This window comes from Polyodon spathula, chromosome 14 (assembly GCF_017654505.1).
Source record: "Polyodon spathula isolate WHYD16114869_AA chromosome 14, ASM1765450v1, whole genome shotgun sequence".
In the NCBI taxonomy this organism is placed as follows: Eukaryota; Metazoa; Chordata; class Actinopteri; order Acipenseriformes; family Polyodontidae; genus Polyodon; species Polyodon spathula.
The window spans coordinates 2,440,318-2,464,182 of record NC_054547.1 but is presented as its reverse complement, the minus strand read 5'-3'; the positions used below and the strand labels follow the sequence as shown (position 1 = coordinate 2,464,182).

The 23,865-nt window shown below is 37.7% G+C and overlaps 2 protein-coding genes across 21 annotated transcripts in view; one reads left to right on the top strand and one right to left on the bottom strand.

The window, feature by feature from the left end:
• Nucleotides 1-1,757: 1,757 nt before the first annotated feature.
• On the top strand, nucleotides 1,758-14,084 carry c8a (complement component 8, alpha polypeptide). The gene is made up of 11 exons (XM_041269742.1): nucleotides 1,758-1,903; nucleotides 3,038-3,152; nucleotides 5,108-5,255; nucleotides 5,750-5,900; nucleotides 6,078-6,267; nucleotides 7,789-7,971; nucleotides 8,775-9,015; nucleotides 9,456-9,590; nucleotides 10,575-10,732; nucleotides 11,163-11,385; nucleotides 12,994-14,084. The coding sequence occupies exons 1-11, from the start codon at nucleotides 1,794-1,796 to the stop codon at nucleotides 13,140-13,142; spliced, it is 1,803 nt and encodes a 600-aa protein (XP_041125676.1). The 5' UTR covers nucleotides 1,758-1,793; the 3' UTR covers nucleotides 13,143-14,084.
• Nucleotides 14,085-21,210: 7,126 nt separating this feature from the next.
• Nucleotides 21,211-23,865, bottom strand: part of dab1a (DAB adaptor protein 1a) — a 78,972-nt gene continuing 76,317 nt past the window's right edge. For all 20 annotated transcript variants that reach the window (XM_041271121.1, XM_041271118.1, XM_041271126.1 and 17 more), the window contains one exon: nucleotides 21,211-22,143. Coding sequence is in view for 16 of the 20 variants with exons in the window: in XM_041271118.1 (XP_041127052.1) it covers nucleotides 22,099-22,143 (45 nt within the window). In the remaining 4 variants the exon portion in view is untranslated. The remainder of the gene's footprint in view (nucleotides 22,144-23,865) is intronic.

Sequence of the window (23,865 nt, the reverse complement as noted above, 5' to 3'; positions counted from 1 at the left end):
TTCCTGTCAGGACAGTGCACTCTGATTGGATATCCTATTACTGTCAATAAAACAATGAATAAGCAATTAATAATCGTCTCCCTACACTGAAACTCTAACCAGTTCCTCTCTGTGAAAATGATTGTATCTGGATTCCAGTCATATTTTTTGATGTTTTTTATTTTTTTATTTCCTTATTATTACACAACAGCAGAGTACACAAATGCTTACTCCCGTTTAATAATAACACACTGCGTGTGCATAGTGAACAATTGAGTATGATTACACCAGTGCTGTTGTGTTTATATGATATTATAAAAACAGACTTGCCTAGGTCAATTCAATCCATGCCTGTCCTGGACCTTATCACTGAATGAAGCAGTGCATTAATAGAACCAAGCTTTTCATTTAAGTAATTAAAGTCTTCACTGGAACAATTATCTGCTTCAGAATGAAATCAGAGATTGACGTGAGTGCCAGCAATACCCTATACAATGCAGGGTACTACTGTACATTATTAACTCTATAAAAAGAAAGTACCATTTTTGTATCAGTAGGTGTCACTATAAACACAACTACTGTACTGCACCCTTCCAGGGCCTCTCATACTCCTAACTGGTAAACTGTATTTGAAATACTCTGACATTGTGCTGTGCAGTACTGTTGCTATGGTTCCCTTGATAATGTGTTGCACAGTATTGTTTGTACTAAGCTTGTAAAACAGAGTATATACTGTCTATTAATAAACAGACACGTGACCACGTTGGGCATATGAATTCGTCTTGTAACCCTTTCAGTCCTGATTTTTAGTTTAATTTTTTATAGACAATAAGTTATATAATTCAAAAAGGAACTCTTTTATGGAGTATACATGCAAACAGGATTTTTTTTTCTTTTTAATACCCTACCTCAGACTGGGACCTAGGAGTCCTGTGAGGTTCAAACCTGGTTTAGGACAGCATACGTTAACATACAGCGCTAAGATAAGGACTGAAAGGGTTAAAGCATGTGATTGTTTAAATATGCACAGGTACAATATACAGTATGCCTGCTCAGTTGTTTGCAAGATTAACGGTATTTACTATATTGTGATCACTGGGTATAATTTTAACAGAAAAATTATGAAAACTGGTTCGCGATTACAGGCTCCTAGTTGCCCTTGACCTTTTCTGACCTTTCCAGAATCCATGTCGTCTCCATCCAAGAACAGTGGATATTATATCTATATTGATGATATTGATATCTATCCATGGCTGCTGGGTGTTATAGTTTATGCTCTCAGGATTCTCTTAGTTTGGCAGTCCCAGGGGTTTGCACATGTTTGAGAGAACTATCTTTCACCTATCAGCTCTCTCAAACGGGGAACTCTTTTACTTCAAGCATGAAGAAGGAATTTGACAAGCTTCCCTTTTCTGGCTATAAAGAGTTTGTTTGGGAATTGCTTAGAGCCTCTTGCCATTGCTTTCCTTTAGTCCACACTAACGCACAGGTGTGTCTTTTTTCTGTTGTTCTGTTTTGTTTCTACCAGTAGATTTTCTACTGGCTCTAGTCACTGTAACGATTGACTTGTACAGCAGTTGAAATCCTGAAGCAGTAAATCTGCTCTTTACTGAACTATGTTCACTCCCGCTATGTAGTTTCCGATTCAAGGTTAACTGCTGTTTGGCCCAAACAACAGTGTTACTGGAAAAGTAAACTCCAAAGTAAACTCTGTTTTAGAAGTATTTACCATCTGTAAATTATTGACTGCGCCCTGTACTGAAAGGCTGACCCCCAGTGCCTTCGGTGCACCTCTGATACTGCAGGGCTGTTACATGGGTTACATGATGAATACACTAATCATCGCATTGGTTTTTGTAATATGTTTAAATCATTTTCTTTTGGTCCAAGCTCGTAATACATTGTGGAACGGTGCTGAACTCAGGTATGGGGGATCTTTTAAATAACAATATATTGAATAGTCCTCACTGTGTAAATATATTACAGGCTAACCATGCTTTATACATGGGTGCTTATTAATCTCAAACTACAAGGTGCTTTAAAGCATTTTAACGATTGGTGTCTTCTCTTTGGCATGCATAATGCATGTTGTTGGATTACCAAATTAATGCTATTATAGAGATGTAAGCTGTTTCTTTTTCTTGTCGCGCTTCCTTGGAAATGACTCCATGTTAAAATAAGATTTACAGTATATGGTGCATTGTGTAAGGGTGATTTAAGGTTTATGGACTGATCTTTGGAAAAGCTTTCTTTTTTTTTTAAAGGATTTTTAAAGTTAAAGGTTTCAAATGTATAGATGTGTGGTATTGGTAGGTTATGCTCATGCAGAGAACAATATACAGGGGTTTCCATAAATACTGCATAATAAAAGTGGATTTATTATGTTATCATAGGGGTGCTGATTATCATACAGGCATTGCTTTATCCAGTTAAATAGGTTGCAGGTAATGGTATCATATTAATGATCCTTTCTTAATGGTATCATATTAATGATCCTTTCTTAATGGTAGCGTATTAATGATCCTTTCTTAATGGATCTGCACTCATGGATATGTGGCATGTTTAATCAAATAGATTTTACCTTTACCTTACTGTAATGAGGTCAATGTAAAAATAGCCCCTAGATGTGCACAGTGATTTCACATTTTCCACTGTACCCACTGTTTCAGGAATATACTGGTGCACGCCTCTAGTGGTCATTCTTACACTTGCCTCAGCCTTGTTCCGTTCAGCCTCAACAATGAAATCAGAAAGATTAAGAATATATACATCATAGGATAATTAACAAATAAACAAGTTCAGAAGCATTTATATTTCATTCTTTATTGATCAATCGTACAGTCAATGACTGGGTATGTTAAACAACAAGATGCCAATGCTTACTGCACCAGATAGACATTCTAAAACAACAGAAAAGATCATTCATTTTTGTTGATGAATTATAACATGATACTTCACGGTGTTACATCTAATGTTCAAACTATTGCATTTCATAGCTGCAAGAACCTGTTATATTTAAACTGTTTTAACATCATGTCAATGTGTTTTTGTTTTGCAGGGGTCAGAACAGAACCGACAGGAAGACCAGAGGGCTCCACACCCCCACTCCTGTCGACTGTTCCCTGGGGCCATGGTCACTCTGGACCTCCTGTTCCCCATGTCACGGCACAACTGTAAATATCTCGAAGCACAAGCAAACATCTGATTAACCTATGTGGGCTCTGTGCATTGATCTGCCTGCTTCTCTGCATATTGTGAGAGCGGGAGTATGTGGGCAGAATTTTAAGTTTTGCATTGTTCACGAAGTAATTGCAATACTTAACGTTGCAGTAAGATCGGGTCCTAAAAGCCTGTTCACCCAGAGCTTGTTTTTCTCCCAGGTTCACTTGTCTCTGTGTTTCACTGTCTCTCTTTGTTTAAAGCCTGACAGAAAGCTTCACAGGTATGAGGCAGTATATAATTTGTTCCCCACTGCTGCACTTATCTGCATTTTTAGTTTTACCAGTACAGATGTGATATGAATAATAATAAGTGGAACAGAAGAAAACTGCAAGAAGGTCTGTAAGCACATCAGAGATTTGCAAATATGAGGGCTGTAGACTGTAGAGGCTGCAGTGGAATGTACTTTGCACGCTGGGCTTCTAATCTGCCGTGGATCCTGGTCTCATTGTAAGCCTTAGTGTGAAGTCGTTTTTGGAATATTTTTTAACTGTTCAAGATCCTGTTAGTTGTGTTTTGTACAATTCTCTACTACATATTCTGTTTAGATTGCTATTTACCAGGCTTCATTTTTCATCCACTGGATCTGCTTCTGACAAGACTTCTTGCAACAGGGGTGTTGTGTTGCAGTGTGGGTAACCGCTGAGAGACACAGAGGGTTTTGATGTTGAAAGGCTGCTCAGGTGTCCAGTTTTTATTTATTTACAAGGGGTTGCAGGCAGTTGCAGTGGTTGGTGGCTGCCACTAGGGTACCAGCAATGATATGCCTTGTGCGCAAAGGATATATACAAACATGTACATGGCAACAAGTGAAAACAAAACACAGTGAGAAACACAACTACAAAACAAAAGGTGGCCAAACATGGGCCAAGCGCTGCTCCTACTAAAAGGGAGGTCCTGCTCCAAGAACCTTCTCCCTAACAAACTGAATAAACTTGGGTGGGATTAAAATCTCCTAAATTAACCCCTACCCTAAAGTTTATGCAATTATCCCTGTTACACATGCAGTGATAATTGTAGTTGGCACATCCAGTTCACTCTCCTTGCACTTTCCTTTCAATTAGACAGGGAGGAGAGTCTAAACTCCCAGCCTTGCCCTATCTAATCAAAAAATATATTCTTATGTGTGAATCAAACAAAAAACATATATTTTACGGGGGGGGGGGGGGGGGGGGGGGGGGGGGGGGTGCCACACTCCTAAAACTGAATTTTTGAAGTCAGGTTGTATTAGAAATGACCATTTGGACTGTGCAGCTATAATTTCTGTCACCTCTGGAACTGTGGGTATGTTGAGTAAGTAAATAGAACATCTCTATATTAAATCAGTGTTACAGAGGGATGGAAATTACAGCTGCATAACCCTAGACCTGACTTTTTAAAATCCAGTTTTGGGGAGTCTATTCAGAAGAAGACCCAATAATGTAAACAATGACCTACACAGAAACAACAAGCACAAGGAAACAGCCTCTTTGGAAATAAGCAGATATGCAGGAGATATTTACTGCAGATATATAAGAAATATGAACAAATCCGAGAATTAAAGGACATTATCATGATCCTTGAGCATACACTTTGACTTTGTTGTACCAATCTTATTCATATCTTTTGCTTATCTTATTTTGTTGCATAATTCATCTAAATTAGCAGTCCTTCAGAGGAAAACTAATTTCCCTAAATTGCCGGGTACGTCATGGGGGACTTTTGATAGAAACAGCAGCAAACAGGCAACGTTTTATTTACAATGACAAGTCTTTGAAGAAACATCTGGCAGTTCTGCAGAGAGTACAAAGGACTGCTTCTGACTGCTTTTGTGCTATTTTTAAACTTGGAGGCAGCTGCTTCAGGGGTTAACAATAAACACACCCCAGCCAGACCCTGTTGTCATCTCTATCTCTTTTACTCATTTCAGTACAAACACCGGTATTTACAACAGCCGTCCAAATTCAGTGGTATGGAGTGTACCGGGGTGCAGTGGAATGAGAAATCCTGCTCAACAATGAAGAAGTGCTCAGAGGTCCATACATGCGGGGAGGGAGAATTTATGTGTGAGGAAACAGGTAACGTGACTTTCTACTTTAGGCAGGGGTGCCAGATGAATGCCCTCTGAATCCCTTTGGGATTACCTATATTTATAACCACATTGTGGTTGTTTTTACCCCCCTCCCTTGTAAAATAGTAGCTGTATGGCAGTCATATGGAGCTACCCAAATGCGCCTACAAAACTTTACTATAGGTACTGACATTTACAACAACAACTCACATTTCTATAGCACCTTTCATCTCACATGAACAATTATACCATTACATTAAAACCATTACATACAGTATTTGGTAACACCGAAATTTAAAAGGCGATAAAAATATCATTTTAATTGTAAAATTTGAAAAACTAAGATACCAAAAAAAAAAAAAAAAAAAAAGAGTTTGTAGAAATAGAACAAAACAAAACAAAAATTCTAAAATTTGAATACAAAAAGAAATAATACAGTTTAATTGTAACATTAGAAAAACTAAGAACAGCCGGGAAAGTTAAAGCTGTCTTCCATTCCAGGCCGCTGCATAAACACCCGTCTTAGGTGTAACGGAGACATCGACTGCAGAGATCAGTCAGACGAGGAAGGCTGTGACGAGCGGGAAGAGGGCGACTATGACTTCTGCAAGAAGCTCTTCCCCATTCCAGGGTCAGAAAACGTCGTTCGTGGGTAAATAAAACTTGTTTGAAACTAAAAAAGCTTCCAAATGAAAAGTACAAACTTTGATTTTTCGATATAGGTTTATATTATATATATTATATTATAGATATATATTATATATATATATATATATATATATATATATATATATATATATATATATTTATTTGATTTTATTTTTTTTAGATATAACATTTTAACTCAAGAATACGCATTCAATACCCTTGACCCCAAATACTATGGTGGATTCTGTGACTATGTGTATAATGGAGACTGGAGAGAGCTGAGGTACAACAGTGTGTGTGAACGGTTGTACTACAATGACGATGAGAAGTATTATAGGAAGCCTTACAACTTCCATAGCTACCGTTTCATGGTAAGTTGTATAAAAAGTCTGATCTGATAACAAAGAATTGGCCTTTTGTGGAAGCTTTTAATATTCATAGCCCCCCCCCCCCCCCACCATGGACAAGTTATGGCTTCAGACTTTATCAGCTGGCTGCCTCAGCTCAATCTTAAACATATAAATCATACCACAGTCACAAATGGCCTCATATTGTATTCATTAGAATACAGACTAGAAGGACAGCTGTACTGCTATGTGTCTGTGCTTGCACCTCTTTGGCTAGTATTTTTATATAAAATAATTGACTTTATATTTTTGGATAAGCTTAGCTGTTTAGCTGATTCTTTGTTGCTGCTGCATTTCATAACATTCAGTGTGCAGAGCTAGTCTAATGTCTGTGTGTTTATGAGTCTATGATCCGCTGGCTTGGTGTGCAGAGCTAGTGTCTGTGTGTTTATGAGTCTATGATCCGCTGGCTTGGTGTGCAGAGCTAGTGTCTGTGTGTTTATGAGTCTATGATCCGCTGGCTTGGTGTGCAGAGCTAGTGTCTGTGTGTTTATGAGTCTATGATCCGCTGGCTTGGTGTGCAGAGCTAGTGTCTGTGTGTTTATGAGTCTATGATCCGCTGGCTTGGTGTGCAGAGCTAGTGTCTGTGTGTTTAGTTTGGAATTGGTCAACCTTGAAACCTTCAAAACAAAAAAACAAAATAAACAAACAAAATAAAGCCTATTCAAGATTTCTCTCATACATCCCGAATGATGAATATACTTAAAAATGAAACTGGAACAATTTGTTTAAGTAAGACATTTTTATTCTGTTACACAGGTATAACATACTATATAACTTTCATTTATTTTTCAAACAAATGGGGTCACCAAAAATGGTTGAAAATACAAGAATGATGATCGTATGACAAATTAATGAACTGTACTCAAACAGTTATAAGGTACAATTATAATTATGCATGTGTGATTAGAATTACATTTGTAATTGCAATTAATTACGAATTGCACAATTCCAATTATAATTGTCCCCAGGTCTGCTGTACAGTATGCTGCTTGTTTTTTCAGTATTGTCCCCAGGTCTGCTGTACAGTATGCTGTTTGTTTTTTCAGTATTGTCCCCAAGTCTGCTGTACAGTATGCTGTTTGTTTTTTCAGTATTGTCCCCAAGTCTGCTGTACAGTATGCTGCTTGTTTTTTCAGTATTGTCCCCAGGTCTGCTGTACAGTATGCTGCTTGTTTTTTCAGTATTGTCCCCAGGTCTGCTGTACAGTATGCTGCTTGTTTTTTCAGTATTGTCCCCAAGTCTGCTGTACAGTATGCTGCTTGTTTTTTCAGTATTGTCCCCAAGTCTGCTGTACAGTATGCTGTTTGTTTTTTCAGTATTGTCCCCAGGTCTGCTGTACAGTATGCTGTTTGTTTTTTCAGTATTGTCCCCAGGTCTGCTGTACAGTATGCTGTTTGTTTTTTCAGTATTGTCCCCAGGTCTGCTGTACAGTATGCTGTTTGTTTTTTCAGTGTGCATTTCTGCTTTTCTCCCAATTTGCAGGCCCAGGCTGATTCTGGATTTTCTTCAGAGTATTATGATGATGTTTCTGGGCTGCTAGATGCTAAGAAAAATGAATTCTCTTTCCATGCTTCAGGGACAGTTGGCATTTATATTTTTGAGGGTGGAATGTCTATACAAGGGGAATATATGTCTTTAAAGAATATATCTGAATACACCAAGAAAGTAAGTTATTTTATTAGTTTTTTTGGAATGTTGGAACAAGTCCTTTATTATTATGTTCTTATCTAAAGTAAATGGCATTATGAAGCAATAGTAGGGATTCCACGCATACTCTTACTGCTGTAATCTAAATGGCATCGTTTACACTTACACACTTATTACCTGTGCCATGAATTCACAAAGAAGTACAAATCTAGGAACCAACTCACAAAGCGAGAAAACATACTGCCTGGAACCGGGTATCAACAACACAGCAAATAAATCTCCAACTCAATAGATTTAGAGACTGATTCCTCAGAGTTTAGTTTAAATGTTAAGTTATTGGAAAAACTGTAGCAATGACGTTTAAACTTGAAACCTTTTTAAACACGAGCCAGACCCTGATGCCTAACAATAGCACCAGAGAGGAACCCATCCTTTAGACTTTGTATATGCAATTACTGCATGACTTTAAAAATGGCAGGGACTGCTGCTCCTCATTGTGCTACAGCGGACCCTACCGGCCAGCTCATGCGGACTCCTGCAGGGCTGATCTTTGTCCTTCAGAGGCCGGTAGCTCTCTGGCATCCACTCTCGAGTTGCTGGGTGTAAAAGTTTGCTTGGTCATGGGATTGGAGGACACTCACTGAACCTCCAGTTCTTTTGAGCTGTGTGGGGAATTGCTGCAGTGAGGGGAAAAAATTATTGGACATTCTAAATTGGGGAGAAAATCGAGGGTAACATTATTGGTCACTCTAAAGTATATATAAAAAGGTGATTATAATAAGCCCATTGTTTCAAATACTGTTTTATTTTGTGCATTCCAGAATGTGGGATTTGTGAGAATGGTGACCAAAGTTCAGACTGCTCAGTTTAAAATGAGGAGCAGTGGCTTAGTTCTGGATGAAGAGATGTACCAGACTCTGATGGAACTTCCTGACGAATACAATTATGGAATGTACTCTAAGTTTATCAGTAATTACGGAACCCATTATATAACTGAAGGGACCATGGGGGGAGTCCTTGAGTACATTTTGGTTGTCGACAAAGAAGTGATGAGGAAAAGTGGTATGTTTAAAAATGAACGAATGAATAAATCACACCATAGATAGAGGACGTGAACATCTGTTCTTTTGTTTTGTTTTGAAATGCGTATTCCAAGCTTGAAATGAAATGACCCGATATCAGTTTTTATCACTGCTCAGCCCATCATAATTAATAGTCAGTTTATTAATAATAATAATAATAATAATAATAATAATACACAGTGAGGAGTGGTTCTTATTGTATGACCTGTGTATTACCGTAGTAAATCACATCATTTTTTTATGTGGTATAGAAAAGCTTGAGCAGATTTTCATTTAATCAATGACACTGAATTAGTGCTGCACTGGGGTGTGTCTGTAGAGGTAACAGAAGAAGGCAAGAGAAACAGTGGCAGCTGCAAGTGATTCTTGTAATCTAACATGTTTTGTCTTTTTTTGTGCTTCACTTGTCTTCTATTATAGAAATGAATGGCTATCAGATAGGGGGGTGCTTTGGCTTATCAATAGGGCTCACTATGCCCATGCAAGAAACGAGTGTAGAATCAAAACTGTCAGTCAAGGGGAACATATGCCACAAATATGGATCAATGAATAATGGTATGTATTTATGCAAACCTGTTTTTTTACCCTACCATTTCCTGAATGGCCCAAATAATAATAATATATAATAATAATAATAATAATAATAATAATAATAATAATAATAATAATAATAATAATGGGAACACATTATAATACGAGTGTGTTATTGAAATGTAATTCTATATGAACAAGCTTATGATAACTATTCAGTTTTAAAGAAGTAAACATAGATACCGATAGGGCCTACTTAGGCTTAATTTTATTTGACCATGAATAAGCACTTTTTTATATCCCCAGTATTGAATATATCCTGAATTTATTTTTACTTTATATCAATTCAATGGGAAGCTGCCCTTCTCTTGTTTGAAATACATATCCTCTCCAGGCTTCAGTGGCCGGTAAAAGCTTAAAGAGTGAGTAGCGGGGGTACCGAAAAACACGCCGTCCCACGTGTCGCTACAACTATTTAAACAACGGACCTTTGATTGTTCTTTTCATTGTTAACATCCTGACAGCTGTTTACACTTTAAAGTCTGTTTCAAAGCTCTTTTCAAAAGGCTGCTTTAGTGAACTGACATTGTAAGGATTAATGTCCACATTGTCAAAACAGGTAACACAGCGATAACGATCCATGATGTGGTACGGAACAGAAAAGCCAGGGCACTTGTTATGTTTTTTATGTTTGTTTGTTTGTTTTATCGCTCTTCCTGCAGTGATTTAGAGATCTCAAACTCCAGTGCACTAGAGCGGCCATTTTGAAAATAGCTTTTGAAACAGACGAGTTAAGAGTGTGAAAAATGAACAGGATGTTAACAATGAAAAGAAAAAATGACAGGATACGTTACTTAAACTGTTGTAGCAACGCTCTGGGTCGTATAACACTATATTTTTCTGAACCCCACTACTTACTCTTTGAATAATGGAAGATTTTACAACATGGACAACTAGCACATAATGTAACGTTTTTTCTTTTCTTTCTTTTTTCCTCGTGTTAAACAGCTGCATCTTCCAGTAACAGTCACATTTTAGATGTGATACCTCAGATTCGAGGTGGGGACATTAGGTCAAGTGGAGGATTGTTAGGAGTGTTTGATGAGAAATCCTACCGGCACTGGGGGAAGTCCTTAAAATACAGCCCTGACTTGATAGATTTTGAGGTAAGCAGGTATACACTACATCACAGCAGTTTTGTTAATTTGTTAATGAATAACATTTGAGAATAAGTGTGTAGGATATTGGGTAACACTTTGCAGCACATTAAGTGTCTCTAATTACTGTGTATTTACATAGAACACATGAACATAATTACAATGTTATAATGCATAGTTACAATGTACTTAATGTGTAAATATTTTTGCACAATATAACCTTAACTTTAACCCTAACCCTCACCCTAACCCTTTTGTGATACAATTGTGTACATACATATACCTTGCAACTATGCATAATAACACTGTACTTATGTGTAAGTACACATGTATTACTAAGTAGCTACTATGTAAATACACAGTAATTAGAGACACATAATGTAAAGTGCTACCCAAGGAATGTAACCCTTTGTAACTCTTTCCTATTTCTTTGTCTTAGATTCTTCCTATATACGAGCTCCTTCGTTTCAGTAATGTAGGCTCTATTGACGTGAAAATAGACAATATGAAAAGAGCTTGGACGGATTATTTGAGGGAGTTCAGCCCGTGCCGCTGCGGCCCCTGCCAGAACAATGGGATGCCTCTCCTGAGTGGAAGCAAATGCAAGTGTATTTGTCTCCAGGGGTATGCAGGGGAGGCTTGCGAGGAGACCAAGAGAACTGGTAAGAGCACAGAATGAATAGAAACTCTCCAGTCACAAGTCCAAATGAACAAGAACAACAACATTATTATTATCAGCAATAATAATATAATAATAATAATAATAATAATAATAATAATAATAATAATAATAATAATAACTTATATAGCGTCTATCATCCTAAAGGATTTACTAATGATTACAAGGCAAACACCCCCCCCCCCCCCTCAAAGTTTTTTTTTTCTTTTCTTTGAATCGTTAGCGCTTTACGAAAATAAATTAAATAAAATACATAAAATAAAAAATAAACAAATAAATAATAAAAAGCCAGATTATCAGATAGAGTGCTCTCTCATTATTTGCTAATTCACAGATTCGGTTGATTCACAGTCAGGCCATGTTGACAGAAACCTGTGCCGGGGCCTTCCAGTATGTCATGTTCTTCTCCTCCTCCTCCTCCTCCTCCTCCTTCTTTGACCGGCATAGAATACAAATCACTAACTTTGTAGGCACTGCTTTGAGCTCACATGAAAAGAAAGAAAGGCTAGAAGACAAGAACAACTAAAAAAAACAAAAAAACGCTGGAAACATTTATTTCTCAGCTCTTACTGAGGAAAATGTTGGCTTACCTTCACAAATTTGGAATGAACCAGCATTAAACCTGAGTAGCACAAAAGAGGCAGGTTTATACAGCAGCCCAGACTACTTTTTTATTAAACCTCCACACACCATGTAAGCGGTCAGGCTAATGAAGCACAGGCACACTGAACAGCTTGTTCCAGTGATGGAAAATGGAATTGCTCAGTTATTAAATTCCATGTGGGGCTCCACTTTATTGCAGTTATTATTACTCGCCCTGTCTGTCGACACCCTCTAATCTGTACCCCGGCAGCCCAATCTGACCTCTGGTCCGAACCTCACTGCTCTTGTAATGAACTACACTCTTACAGCAAACTGAATTTCTACACTGGAGATCTGAAATATCACTGTCTTTACATCGGCGTCATTTGAGAAAGAGCTTTCAAAAATGTAAATGGATAAAAGTATATTGAAGTTACAAAACATGCTTGCAGCCCTGTCTGTCTCTCTTGTTTTTTCAAAGGTGTATTAATTATGGTTTGTGATTAAATATAAAGCTGGGAAGGTATTAAAAGCACAAAACTATTTTTTGGAGATTTTATAAGTGGCTTCTACCTGTCATTTCAATTTTCTGTTTAACTACGTACTTATAACTTACTCTTATTTTGTTAACTGTAAAAGTTAAGTCTAAATGCAACCGTTAATTCTGCAAATATAGCCCATTTATGACGCCTCAATATATAACAAGAAACTGAGGCATAAAAAGGAAAAATGTCTTGGCGTTTTCCTCCCCATGGTGATGATAAAGCTCTATTTTCTGTGTGTCGAGCTTCGAGCTGGCGTGAAATTTCACTGCTCTGATCACGGGAACACGTCCAACTTGACTTTCCTCAAAATAGGCCGCAGCAGTTTTTAGCCAAAACAAAGCATTTTATTTATTTTTTATTTTTTGAAGAGGAAATATTGATTTAGAATGTAGCAAATTAAATAATTGCAATTTCAAGTAAAAATGTATTTGGTTAAAGCACCTCTGGTTTTGTATTCGCTTCAGGTCCCATGCATGGAGGGTGGAGCTGCTGGACTCAGTGGTCGGATTGCAGGTCCGGGACTATGACAAGAACGAGAGAATGCAACAACCCAGCGCCTAGCAATGGGGGGACAAGGTGCCTGGGGAGGAACACACAAACTGCACCATGCTAACTGCTTCTTATAATCTGAGTGATCTATAACACAAACTGCACCATGCTAACTGCTTCTTATGAGTGTGCTCATTCAATAGGAATGTTGTACAGACCGGTATTGATGCGGTTTGGAAAACCCTTTCTGTATCTTCATTACCAAGTAACAAAGCAAACAAATTAAAAAATAAATAAATAAAAAATGTCTTTGTATGGCATTATTAACCAGCTTATCCTCTTAACACAAAATGCATTGACAAAGATGCTTCTTTTTACTTTATTTCTATGTTTATTTCACTGCTACCTCCTTTAATGGAAGGTCTTATTTTTTTAGCTAGTGTGGGGGTGTGACATGAATGATTAGAACTTATGCAATGTAGTAGCAGGAAATAGTGGTTAAATTGTGATTTGGGGGAGTCTGCTGCTATTTTATTCTTTTGTCTGTGTGCAGGACAGTACCCCGAACTTTAAAGTGAAGGGTGGGTGGATCGTTGCAAAGTAATCAAAAGACAGTGGAGTCTATTCAATTGATGTTATACATCTAAATACTGCATCTATTTAATCATTAAACTGAGTCTTGCTGCATTTTCCCTTACAAAAGTTTCCCATACTAAATGCATTGTGGAGTGTAATAAAGTACAAAGAAAGCACGATAAAGCATAAGGAAGCATTGTAAAGCACAGAGAGGCACGATAAAGCATAGGGAAGCATTGTAAAGCACAGGGGTATGGTAAAGTATATTAAAAAACAAGGCAAACTAGGAAAACCATGGGAAAGCACCGGGAGAAAATTGCAAAATTACTGGGCAACAATACTGTGGCAAATTTTTATAAGGGGTTGCTCTATATATTGTTACGAGAAGAAAGGAGCCCAGCATGAACTGTTTGATGTTTGATTTTTAAAAACTTGAGCCCTTCAGAAGTAGTTCGGTCCATGTCAATTGAATAAACATTCTGGCCTGTACGTGTTGCACATTTCAAAGTACCTGTCTGCTTGAAAACTAAGAACAAGACATTTCCATTGTAGCCTTCTTAGCATCACAGCATATAGGGGAAAATGTTACATTGTGTCTCTAATTATTTTGTATTTACATAGTAGTTACTTAGTAAATACATGTGTGCTTACACATAATTACAATGTTGTTATGCATAGTTACAATGTGTATGTGTAAATCTTTTTGCATGATTTAACACTAAATTTAACCCTAACCCTTTTCTGATACAATTGTGTACTTACATATATCATGCAAAAATATGTAAATACACAGTGATTCGAGATAGTTAGTGTAACGTGTTACTGCATGTAGTACCTCTCCCAGGAGTGTTCTTTCAGCGTGATCATAACATAATATTTCATGGACACATTCAACAGTGAAGCTGCATGCGGTAACTGAGGCCATGACCATTGTGATCCTGTGCTCTACCAATATAACTTATTTGAACCGAAAAGTGTGCTTTCAGTGCATATAGTAACTATTATTAAATGGCAACTACACTGCCAACAAGGTAACTACTACAAGCAATAAACACAAGTGCAGACACCTATTTGTCTAAAGAAAACAGTTTTATTTGTTGAATGATACTAGCAGACAAGATGAATGTTTCCTTCTCATCACCTGCAAGGTGTTGATTCCGCATTGATCCCCGAGCTCAGACAAGTGAAAAAGACCTTTGTTGAAGACTTTGTAGCCCTTGTTAAAGGAGGAGCGAATGAATACATCACAAGGATGGCTTACAAACAGCTTCCCACAGCAGACCTGATGCAGGAGTGGGGAGAGGCTGTCCAGTACAACCCTGAATTTATTGAGTCCAAGTTCGGTGAGCAGGACAGTAAGCACCGTCATTTATCTACCAGGGTTATCCAAATCAATGATGTGGCAATGTAATATACAGTATTAAAGAATATGAATAGCTGCTGGTAATATTTTTTTTTAACGCTATGCCCACTAATGCTTCTGGTACTAACAAGTCCAGTGGTAATGTAGACTTTTTTCATTTTTCTTCTGATTGATTCAGAGGCACAGTGTGTAGGCTGCCCCTGAGCACTGCTGTCCTATTCAGAATGCATGATTGATGTTCATTTCCGTGCAGATGGAACCTCTGTTCCAGCTGGTGACAGGAACAGATTTCGCAAATGGCAATTTAATCAGGAGAAACATGCAACGGGCTCTGGAGGAGTACCTCTCTGAGTCCAGCTCCTGCCGCTGCTCCCAGTGCCGTAACAAGAGAGTCGCTGTCCTGAAAGGTAGGATCTGCAATGCATTCATAATTCAAAGCCAATAGAGCTGCAAGAAGTATCTTTAAAGCAATATAATATAATACACATTCACTGCTATATGGTGCCCTCTTATGCCAAGGCAACCCAGGGCGCTGCAGTTAAAGTTTACTATTCAAACAATGAAAAAGCCTTTTCAAAAATATATATTTTCAATCTTCTAAGATTCAATTGTTAGTAAAGAAAAAACAAATTACTTATAGACTTTAAAAGGCTTGAATAATTCAGTGTTGCTTTATACCTATGAAATAAATTCTCTGCAAAAGGAGGTCCAAAGATCCCACAGTGAAAAACATTACTTTTAAAAAGTTTTGCTGTGGTTCTATTAGTCAATTGTGACACAAAAAAAAACTACACATTCCTAGCCAAGCCAATGTTTGCTATGCTTATATTCTCTGATATTGCTCAACCCTGGTTCAAAGAGCACTAAACTGAAATAAGAGCTACTGGATCCACAACACTGGCCAGAGGGAGGGGGTGTAGCAAAGAGATCATCTTGGGATGGCAGCACTGCAGGAGTGTGTTGTCTACCATTCCTCCAGCATGCATAATGCAACTAGCCATACATAACTGCACAGTCAGCTTTTTTTTTTTTTACAATCTCCATCTAGCCTAATAATAGGCGACACTCTTCGGTTCCTTACCCTGATTTATACCCAGCAGAGATGCATTTACTTCTGCAGTTTTCATAAATATTTCTCCTCATTCACTCCGTTAATTTCCCTTAACATTCTCCTAAATTTATTATGAAGAACACATACCCATGAATTCCAACCTATTAGCTGCTTTTCCTGTGGTGTTCCACTTCTATTCATTATGCATGTGTGCCTGGCTTTTTAATTTTATTAAGGACTGCAAAAATCATAAAAAAACAAAAACATCCAAAGTTGCAATCCTATGGAACTCTATGACAACTCATACAAATTTGTGTTGTAAGCCTGGTTTTAGAACTGTTTCCTCTTTACACCAAAGCATGTTTTCTTATGGACTGTATATACACAGTATAAAGCAGTATAAGCTACAGAAGAGATGTCATGTATTTTTGTCTCATTCCTTACTTTATTATCAAGACAGTGATAAAGACCATATTTAATATGGTGCTGTGTGTTATGTCACTGTGGATTATATGTCAATGCAGTTTTAAAATATTACACAGTACTTACCACCCAGCTGTTAGATGTATGAAGAAAAGAAAAGAATGGAGCAGCAGTAGATGTTTAGTTGAAATAAGCTTTAGTGTGGAAAATGTTTTCATGGTGAAAAGAGATGTGTGTCTATTACACTGCTCATCCCAAACAGGGCTGTAATATTTGTGCATTATTAAGTAATCTTTTTTTTTTTTTTTTTTGGAGAGACATTAACTCCTTGAGGGTTTTTTCTTGGAGATTGTGTTATTTTTTTTTGGGAAAATCTTTATTCAGACGAATGAAAATCTTTACGGCTGACGAAAAAAAAATAAAAAAAAAAAAAAATATATATATATATATATATATATATATTATATATATATATATATATATATATATATATATATAAATATAAACATATATAACACTGATTTATATAACCACTGATTTACAAACACTAAAGCTGAGGGAACACAAAACCACTTTCAGTTTCCGGAACAGTTGCTTGAAACCTGGTTCCAAGAGACCGGGAGATAATTAAAAAAATAAATAATAATTTAAAAAAAAAAACAAGTCACTGCTGGTGTGCCCTGCAGGGGCCTGAAACCGAGTTTTCTGAAACCAAGTTAATCTTGTTCCCTCATGTTAAGGGCCTAAAAAAGAAAAATATTGACTAGAAACTGATACTGACAATGCGGTCAGACATTTGTTTGCAGTAAGTGTGGTGTGTGAGGGGAAAGAAACCTTATCAGACAATTAAGCCAGTTTGAAAAGCCTTTACTGGAAGCTTTATTTATCCATTTATATAGTGACATCTTAGCCCATTGAAGTGAATAGGATTCTTCTGAAATCGAAGTGTGTGTTGTATGCTGATGCCAGTATCGTTAACTCAGCAGCCGCTAGGAGGATTCATGGCATTCTTAAACGCTTACCCAGGCAGAGGCAGTTTCAATGCCAGGCTCATCACTGCGACCTCTCACTGTCCCCCAGGCCCAGGAGCAACTTCAGAGAATCACGTGTCAAGCCAGCAAATAGGCTTATCATGCAAAGAACACGGCTATTACAAGTTTCAACCACAGGGGTTAGGCTTCTATCCCATTGACTGGAGAGACAAGGGCAAGATATAACCTTAACCCTCTCTCACCCTTTGCTGATATAATTGTGTACTTAGATATATTGTAACTATGCATAATAACATTGTAATTATGTGTAAGCACACATGGATTTACTAAGTACTGTGTAAATACACAGTAAATAGAGCAACTTAATGTGAAGTGTTACCGTTACTTGTTCATAATCATCCAAACCTTAAGCAACACTATTTTTATAGATGTTTTTATAATAGGTTTCTTTTGTTTGTGTGCTCAAATAACCAAATCTGCTTCCAAAACTGCTTTTAGGGTGTGTTTATTTGTAACAGTATTACATGGTGGGTTACAGAAATCAACAGACAAAAAAAAAAAAAAAAAAAACATCTTTTAAAAATTCATGGTATAATGTAGTATTCATAAAGTTAAAAATAATGTGTCAGTTTACATTAACAAACTGTTAGCTGAGGTCAAGTTAAAAAAGGTCTAGAAATGTACTCAAACAGTCATGTTCCTCTTTTCTTTCCTTCATTTTAAATGTTTAGTCGCTAAAATGATATGAAATAAAATAGAACTCTCACCATAAAACAATGAGCAACAAAATGATACAAAAAGTAAGCGCATTAAAAAAAGAAAATAACCTTTACAAAAATCTAAACCATGTCCTTTTAGAAACAGTCCTACTGAAAGAACCTATAGTTGAAGTCATTACAAATTCACCTTCCTGTAGAACAGCCCACTGTCTGTATTTCTAAATGTATCTTTTTAAGAGAACTGGGGACAAACAGACAGCCTGTCTGTCCATCCGTCTGTTTGTCCGTCTGCCTGTCTGTCTGTCTGCCTGTCTATCTGTCTGTCTGTGTTTCTGTCTGTGTGACTGCCTGTCTGTCTGTCCGTTTATGTGTCTGTCTGTCCGGCTGTGTGTCTGTCTGCCTGTCTGCCTGTCTGCCTGTCTATCTGCCTGTCTATCTGCCTGTCTATCTGTCTCTCTGTGTTTCAGTCTGTGAGTCTGTGTATCTGTCTGTCTGTATGCCTGTCTGTCTGTCTGTCTGCCTGTCTATCTGTCTGTCCGTTTGTCTGCCTGATTGCCTATCTATCGGTCTGTGTGTGTTTCTGTCTGTGTGTCCGTTTGTCTGTCTGTCTGTATGCCTGTCTGTCTGTCTGTCTCTCTGTCTGTCTGTCTGTCCATTCATTCTTCAAGGTTCATGAGTGTTTAGAAATTATAATCTGTACTGCTATACTAAATGAATTTGGACTCTGTAGCTTGATTCTTTTACACAGTGTTACTTTATTACACAGCACTTTTATTGGATTTCAAAGTACCATACTGTGTCTAAAATCTATATTATTGTGGTAATACTGCACACAAGTATCAGAATTTTGGTAACAGGAGTGGCAGAATAATGACCTATTTATACCAACTCTGCTCATTTTGTTTTAAAAGTCAGATTAATGTAAAAAATGATAATATATTTTAAAAAAACCTGCTGAGAATTTAAAATTGGTTGTACTAAGTCCTGTAGCATATTGATTAACAATTTTGCAATCTGACTTGAATGTTGGGATTAAGTTACAGGATGAGACATATGACTTGCAGATGAAGAGTTGGAACCCCTCTAGCTAGCACCTGTTTGGTGCCTCCTAGCCAATCAGAGAGCCCTGTGCTGCCAGGTATCAAAGGACCGCCTTCCCAAAGAATCACGCTGTAGCTACTGTACTTGAAACCTGACCACAGCCTTCTGATGCAGTGGACTGACCCAATGGCTCCAAAGGCTGTTACTCTGCCCTGGCTAATTTCACAAACAAAATTGACCAAGTCACCTGAGCAGCCAGTCAGCCAGCCAGACTGGGTATTGCCCTTTACAGGATAGATCTACTGCAGCAGCACTTCAATAAACTACATTATGATACAATGCAATGCTCCGAGTGCTATGGAAAGACCTTGAACAGAGGGATTTGATTCATGCACAGTGAAATAATCTCACAGTCTTCATCATAGGAGTTATACTGTTTAAGACTGTTGCATCTTGGCTTCAAAACAAGCAGCAATTAAAATGATCATCATTGCACTAAATGCCTTATTACTTGCCCTCAGGGTGATCACAGATTCCAAGCAAGTGTTGCTTTCATTTCTTTCTCCAATTTATTTAACCCAAACTGCATCAAAAAATGCAGCACAGTCTGTATTTTCAACCAAGCAACTCCAGTCGTGCCTTTAAATGAAATGCAGTTGGGCTTTGCATTTTGAAATTCTTTCCAGTCCCTCGCCATGCTCAGCAAGTGAATTTAATGAATGCTTTCTAACCTGATGCAGCAGAGACATGAGATGATAAGCAAAATACTTCTGTTGAAACACACCGATAAATAAACAATGACACTGACAGCTGGGAAGCATGATGGTCCACAGTTTTATGGGCGGTCATGGGTATTTCTATTCAAATCAATCCCGTAAATACAGCGACTTGGGACACCAGTAATGAAATATGGATTGCTGCTCAGCATTAATGAAGCCAGTCATTATCAGAAACTGATAATGGCATACCATCATCGAGCACAGAGATTTACTCACTGCTTTCCTATTACTAGCCATGGCGTCGCTGAGTACCTCTGAGGAATTAGGAGAGAAACACAGAAAGAACAGAAAATCCTGTATTGAAGGTCTAGCAATCTGCAATGACCGCTCTGATGAATCCCTGTATGCGGACAATTTCAAAAGTCCAGCAGCAACTGTGTAGGTCCCTGCATTTGTCACACATAAAACACTATTCCGAAGTATGTCCCTGGTGGCGATCTTTGGGAATGCATTGTAGTCTGGGGGTGGCAGCACTGATCTGTTCACCATGGAATGCTTTATGAACCCCCAGCAGCTGCTGCTCACTGGGGATATGATGGCAATGTGATGAGCTATCTCTAAAATCCACTTTTAGACGATTCCTAGTCGAAATGCATGTGAGGGTGTTTTAGACATTTCTTATCATCTCTGGGAAAAGTTGTTTCCAATCCACGACAGCTAAACGGAGATACTGACTTTTCAAGGTTTGAGAGTTCATTGAGAGGTATGGACTGGACCTCAGGGCACTGGGATAACTGTGGGTACTCTGACAGTAAAACATCTTATCTGTCCTTGCACATGTACATACTTCCTGATCTCGTAAATTAACCTGTTCTCTCTATACGCTGTGTTTCAGCAGTAGGTGAGCGCTGATGATATCGCACTTTCTCTAAGGATGTGTGTGGTTCACTGAGTGTAACTTGTATTCACATGCTTGACAGACACACAGTACATACATAGCCACAGTATTGTACTTCAAATGGACAGAAAGCCTTTTGGAAAAACATACTGTAAGCAACAAGACAGCATCATGACAGCATCTTGATAATTTGACACTCCTAATTATTAGCTCTTAAAGAGCATGTTGTTGTTGTGATCATTGCTAATTTTGCATCATTTAGTGTTGCCTGCTTTACAGTGTGAGAGTCCTGGTGAGAGAATGAATTTTAAAACACTAATATTTACAAAATAAATTTGGAAAATCAAAGTTCAGATGCCTTAAAGCCATTTTACCCTAAAACACACAGAGAGTCGACTCCAACAGCAGAATTGACTGATAAAATAAAACTTCCATTTCAATTTCATTTTTATTAGTATTGTACAAAAGCTATAGAGAAAGAACAGTTCAATCACAAAATCGTAGCAAAATCCATGCCTCATTGTCCAGTTACAAAGATAACTCGTCTCCTTTCAATCTCTGAATTAAGAGTTATTTGGCAAATTATTCATTGTGTCTTCCAATAAGGGGTGCACAGATTAAGTCTTTTCTGCATAGCACTCGAGCAGCAGAAAATCAAACCAAAAAAAAAAGAAAGAAAAAAACTAATTTGCATTTCTTCATTAAAGTAGCACATTGAGTATTTCTCCAGAAGTGGAACAGGGTCATCCAAGTAATGCATGTAATATCTTATTCCACTTGAACCAGGAGACATTTCATTTTCACTCTAATGGCAGTTCACGCTCGAATCGTGTTTCAATTAAAAAAAAAACAAAAAAACTTTAATTTATGATTCAAATTCCGCCTTTATAGTGATATTGTGATACAGTGATATGTAGGCTACAGTGACGCATTTCTTTCTTCTGCCCATGTATCAATTTGCTGTGTATTTAAACATAGCTGCCCTTCACGAATGATGTTCAAAATGTGACAACTCATTTTTGTTTCTTCTAAAAAAAGGGAATCATTTGAGTAACAAAAAGCAGTGCTGCCTGGCTCCCCCCCCCCCTTTATTATATTTGTGCAGCAGTTGGCAAGTACATAAGTTGCTTGTGAACTGGTGGCTGCATTGAGAAGACCAATCCAGAGAAGTAAATCCATCTGCATCAGAATTGCAGAATACAGAGTGATGGAGCCTTGAGATCCAAAAGTCTGACAGGGAGCATTGCCATTTAGAGAAGGTCTTGTAGAGCACCAACGAGCTGGCTATTCCACAATACTTATTTCTTCAATTTGTTAATCTGGGCATAGAGAGGATCTTTCTCCTGTGGACAATAAAGATACCGTTAGTACAGCCCACTTCTGCACAGAACATACATGACACACAGCAACAATAAAACAGAACAATAAAAACAAGTCCACGTGTAGCACTGCAAACAAAAACTACTGCACCTCCTTCTGGTACAACATTAGAGAGCAAGAGAGTAAAAGGAGGAGAGAAAGAAAGAATGAACAGGTGAAACTAAGGGCAAGGCTCTTCCCACACTTATATCGCTTAGTCTCATCCAATATGAAACATGTCTACAAACAGGTTAACAATACGAGACCACCGAGAGCAATGCATGTCTTTAAAACTGTTAACCTCTGTATTTTTTCTTGGGGCACTAGCCAGTAAATGAACATCAGTGATACAAACCTGGCTATCAGCCCATGCTGTGTAATGACCCATTTGTGCCACATGTAACACTGATTTGCTCTTATTTTACAATCTGTCTCCATCTCCAGCGTCAGTTCTCTGAGAAATTTCATTGCTTGACTCCAAGTTTATCTGACTCCTAACAGTCTAATTAGCAGGGTAGTTTAGCATCTGCGTTGTGCATTTAGAGGGGAAAGTATGTGGAACATTAAGCTGAAGATATGGACATGTGGAGTGTGGAGAACACTTGGAAACATGGATTGAACATATCACATCATCAGTGCCGGACTGCACCATCTCATGGAAATCTAATTTGACATTTTTCAAAAGAACATATATATGTATCTGGTTAGATACTCTATCACATTTTATATGACTGTACCTGACCCTATGCCTTGTAAAATACAATACAAATGTTTCAAGGGGTGTGTTATCTCCTAATGGTGGTGTTTAAAATGATCTCCCTTTGTATAGCGGGACAAAATGACAGCATTTGTACAGTATGGGCACCAGGGGGCACTGCTATTCCTCCTGTCAAATAGAAGCTGTTGTATGTTTTTAAATAGGAACATACTACATTAACATACATGTACAGCACAAACGATTTATATAATGTTTAATCAATGGACCCAATAGCTTTTGTAATTCAATGCTGCCTCATATATAAGACTGACCTTTATATTGCAAAACAGGGAGTGGCTCCCACTTGTCCCATAATGCCACTCCACTAGCTCTTGTATCTCTTACCTGTGGCTCCACACTGCCAGGGTTATAAAGGGATGCACTGCATGGATTCCCCTATGCTAAGTTCCATGGCATTTCTGAAAACAGCCCTTGCATTGTTTGATGAGATCCACCTATAAAGGCTGAATGGAACTTATAAAATCTGCAGAGACTGCAGGCAGATGTGTGAATGAAGGACGCTGCTGCCAAATGTTTTTACAGCCCTATGCCAGCTCTCTGTCAGACAGCCATTACGATGATAGCAGATCACTGCAGCTTTAGGGTGCAGGAATGAACAGGGCGTGCTAGCATTAGATGAACTGAAATAAACTGCTGCTGAGATTCTGAAAGGGTCTGAGTTCTGCCACTCAAATACAGAGATTGTTGTATATGTTGTATTATATATATGTATATATTCTGCATATATTTTGTTTCCTGAACTTGAGACATCATGTGATTATGTGACCATTACCCTGAAGCAGGAGCTGGAATATTTTTAACTTTATATGGCCATAAACTTTACCCCCTGAACTGAACATATTATATATATATATATATATATATATATATATATATATATATATATATATATATATAGGGTATCCAGTATATATAATATTTTGTTATA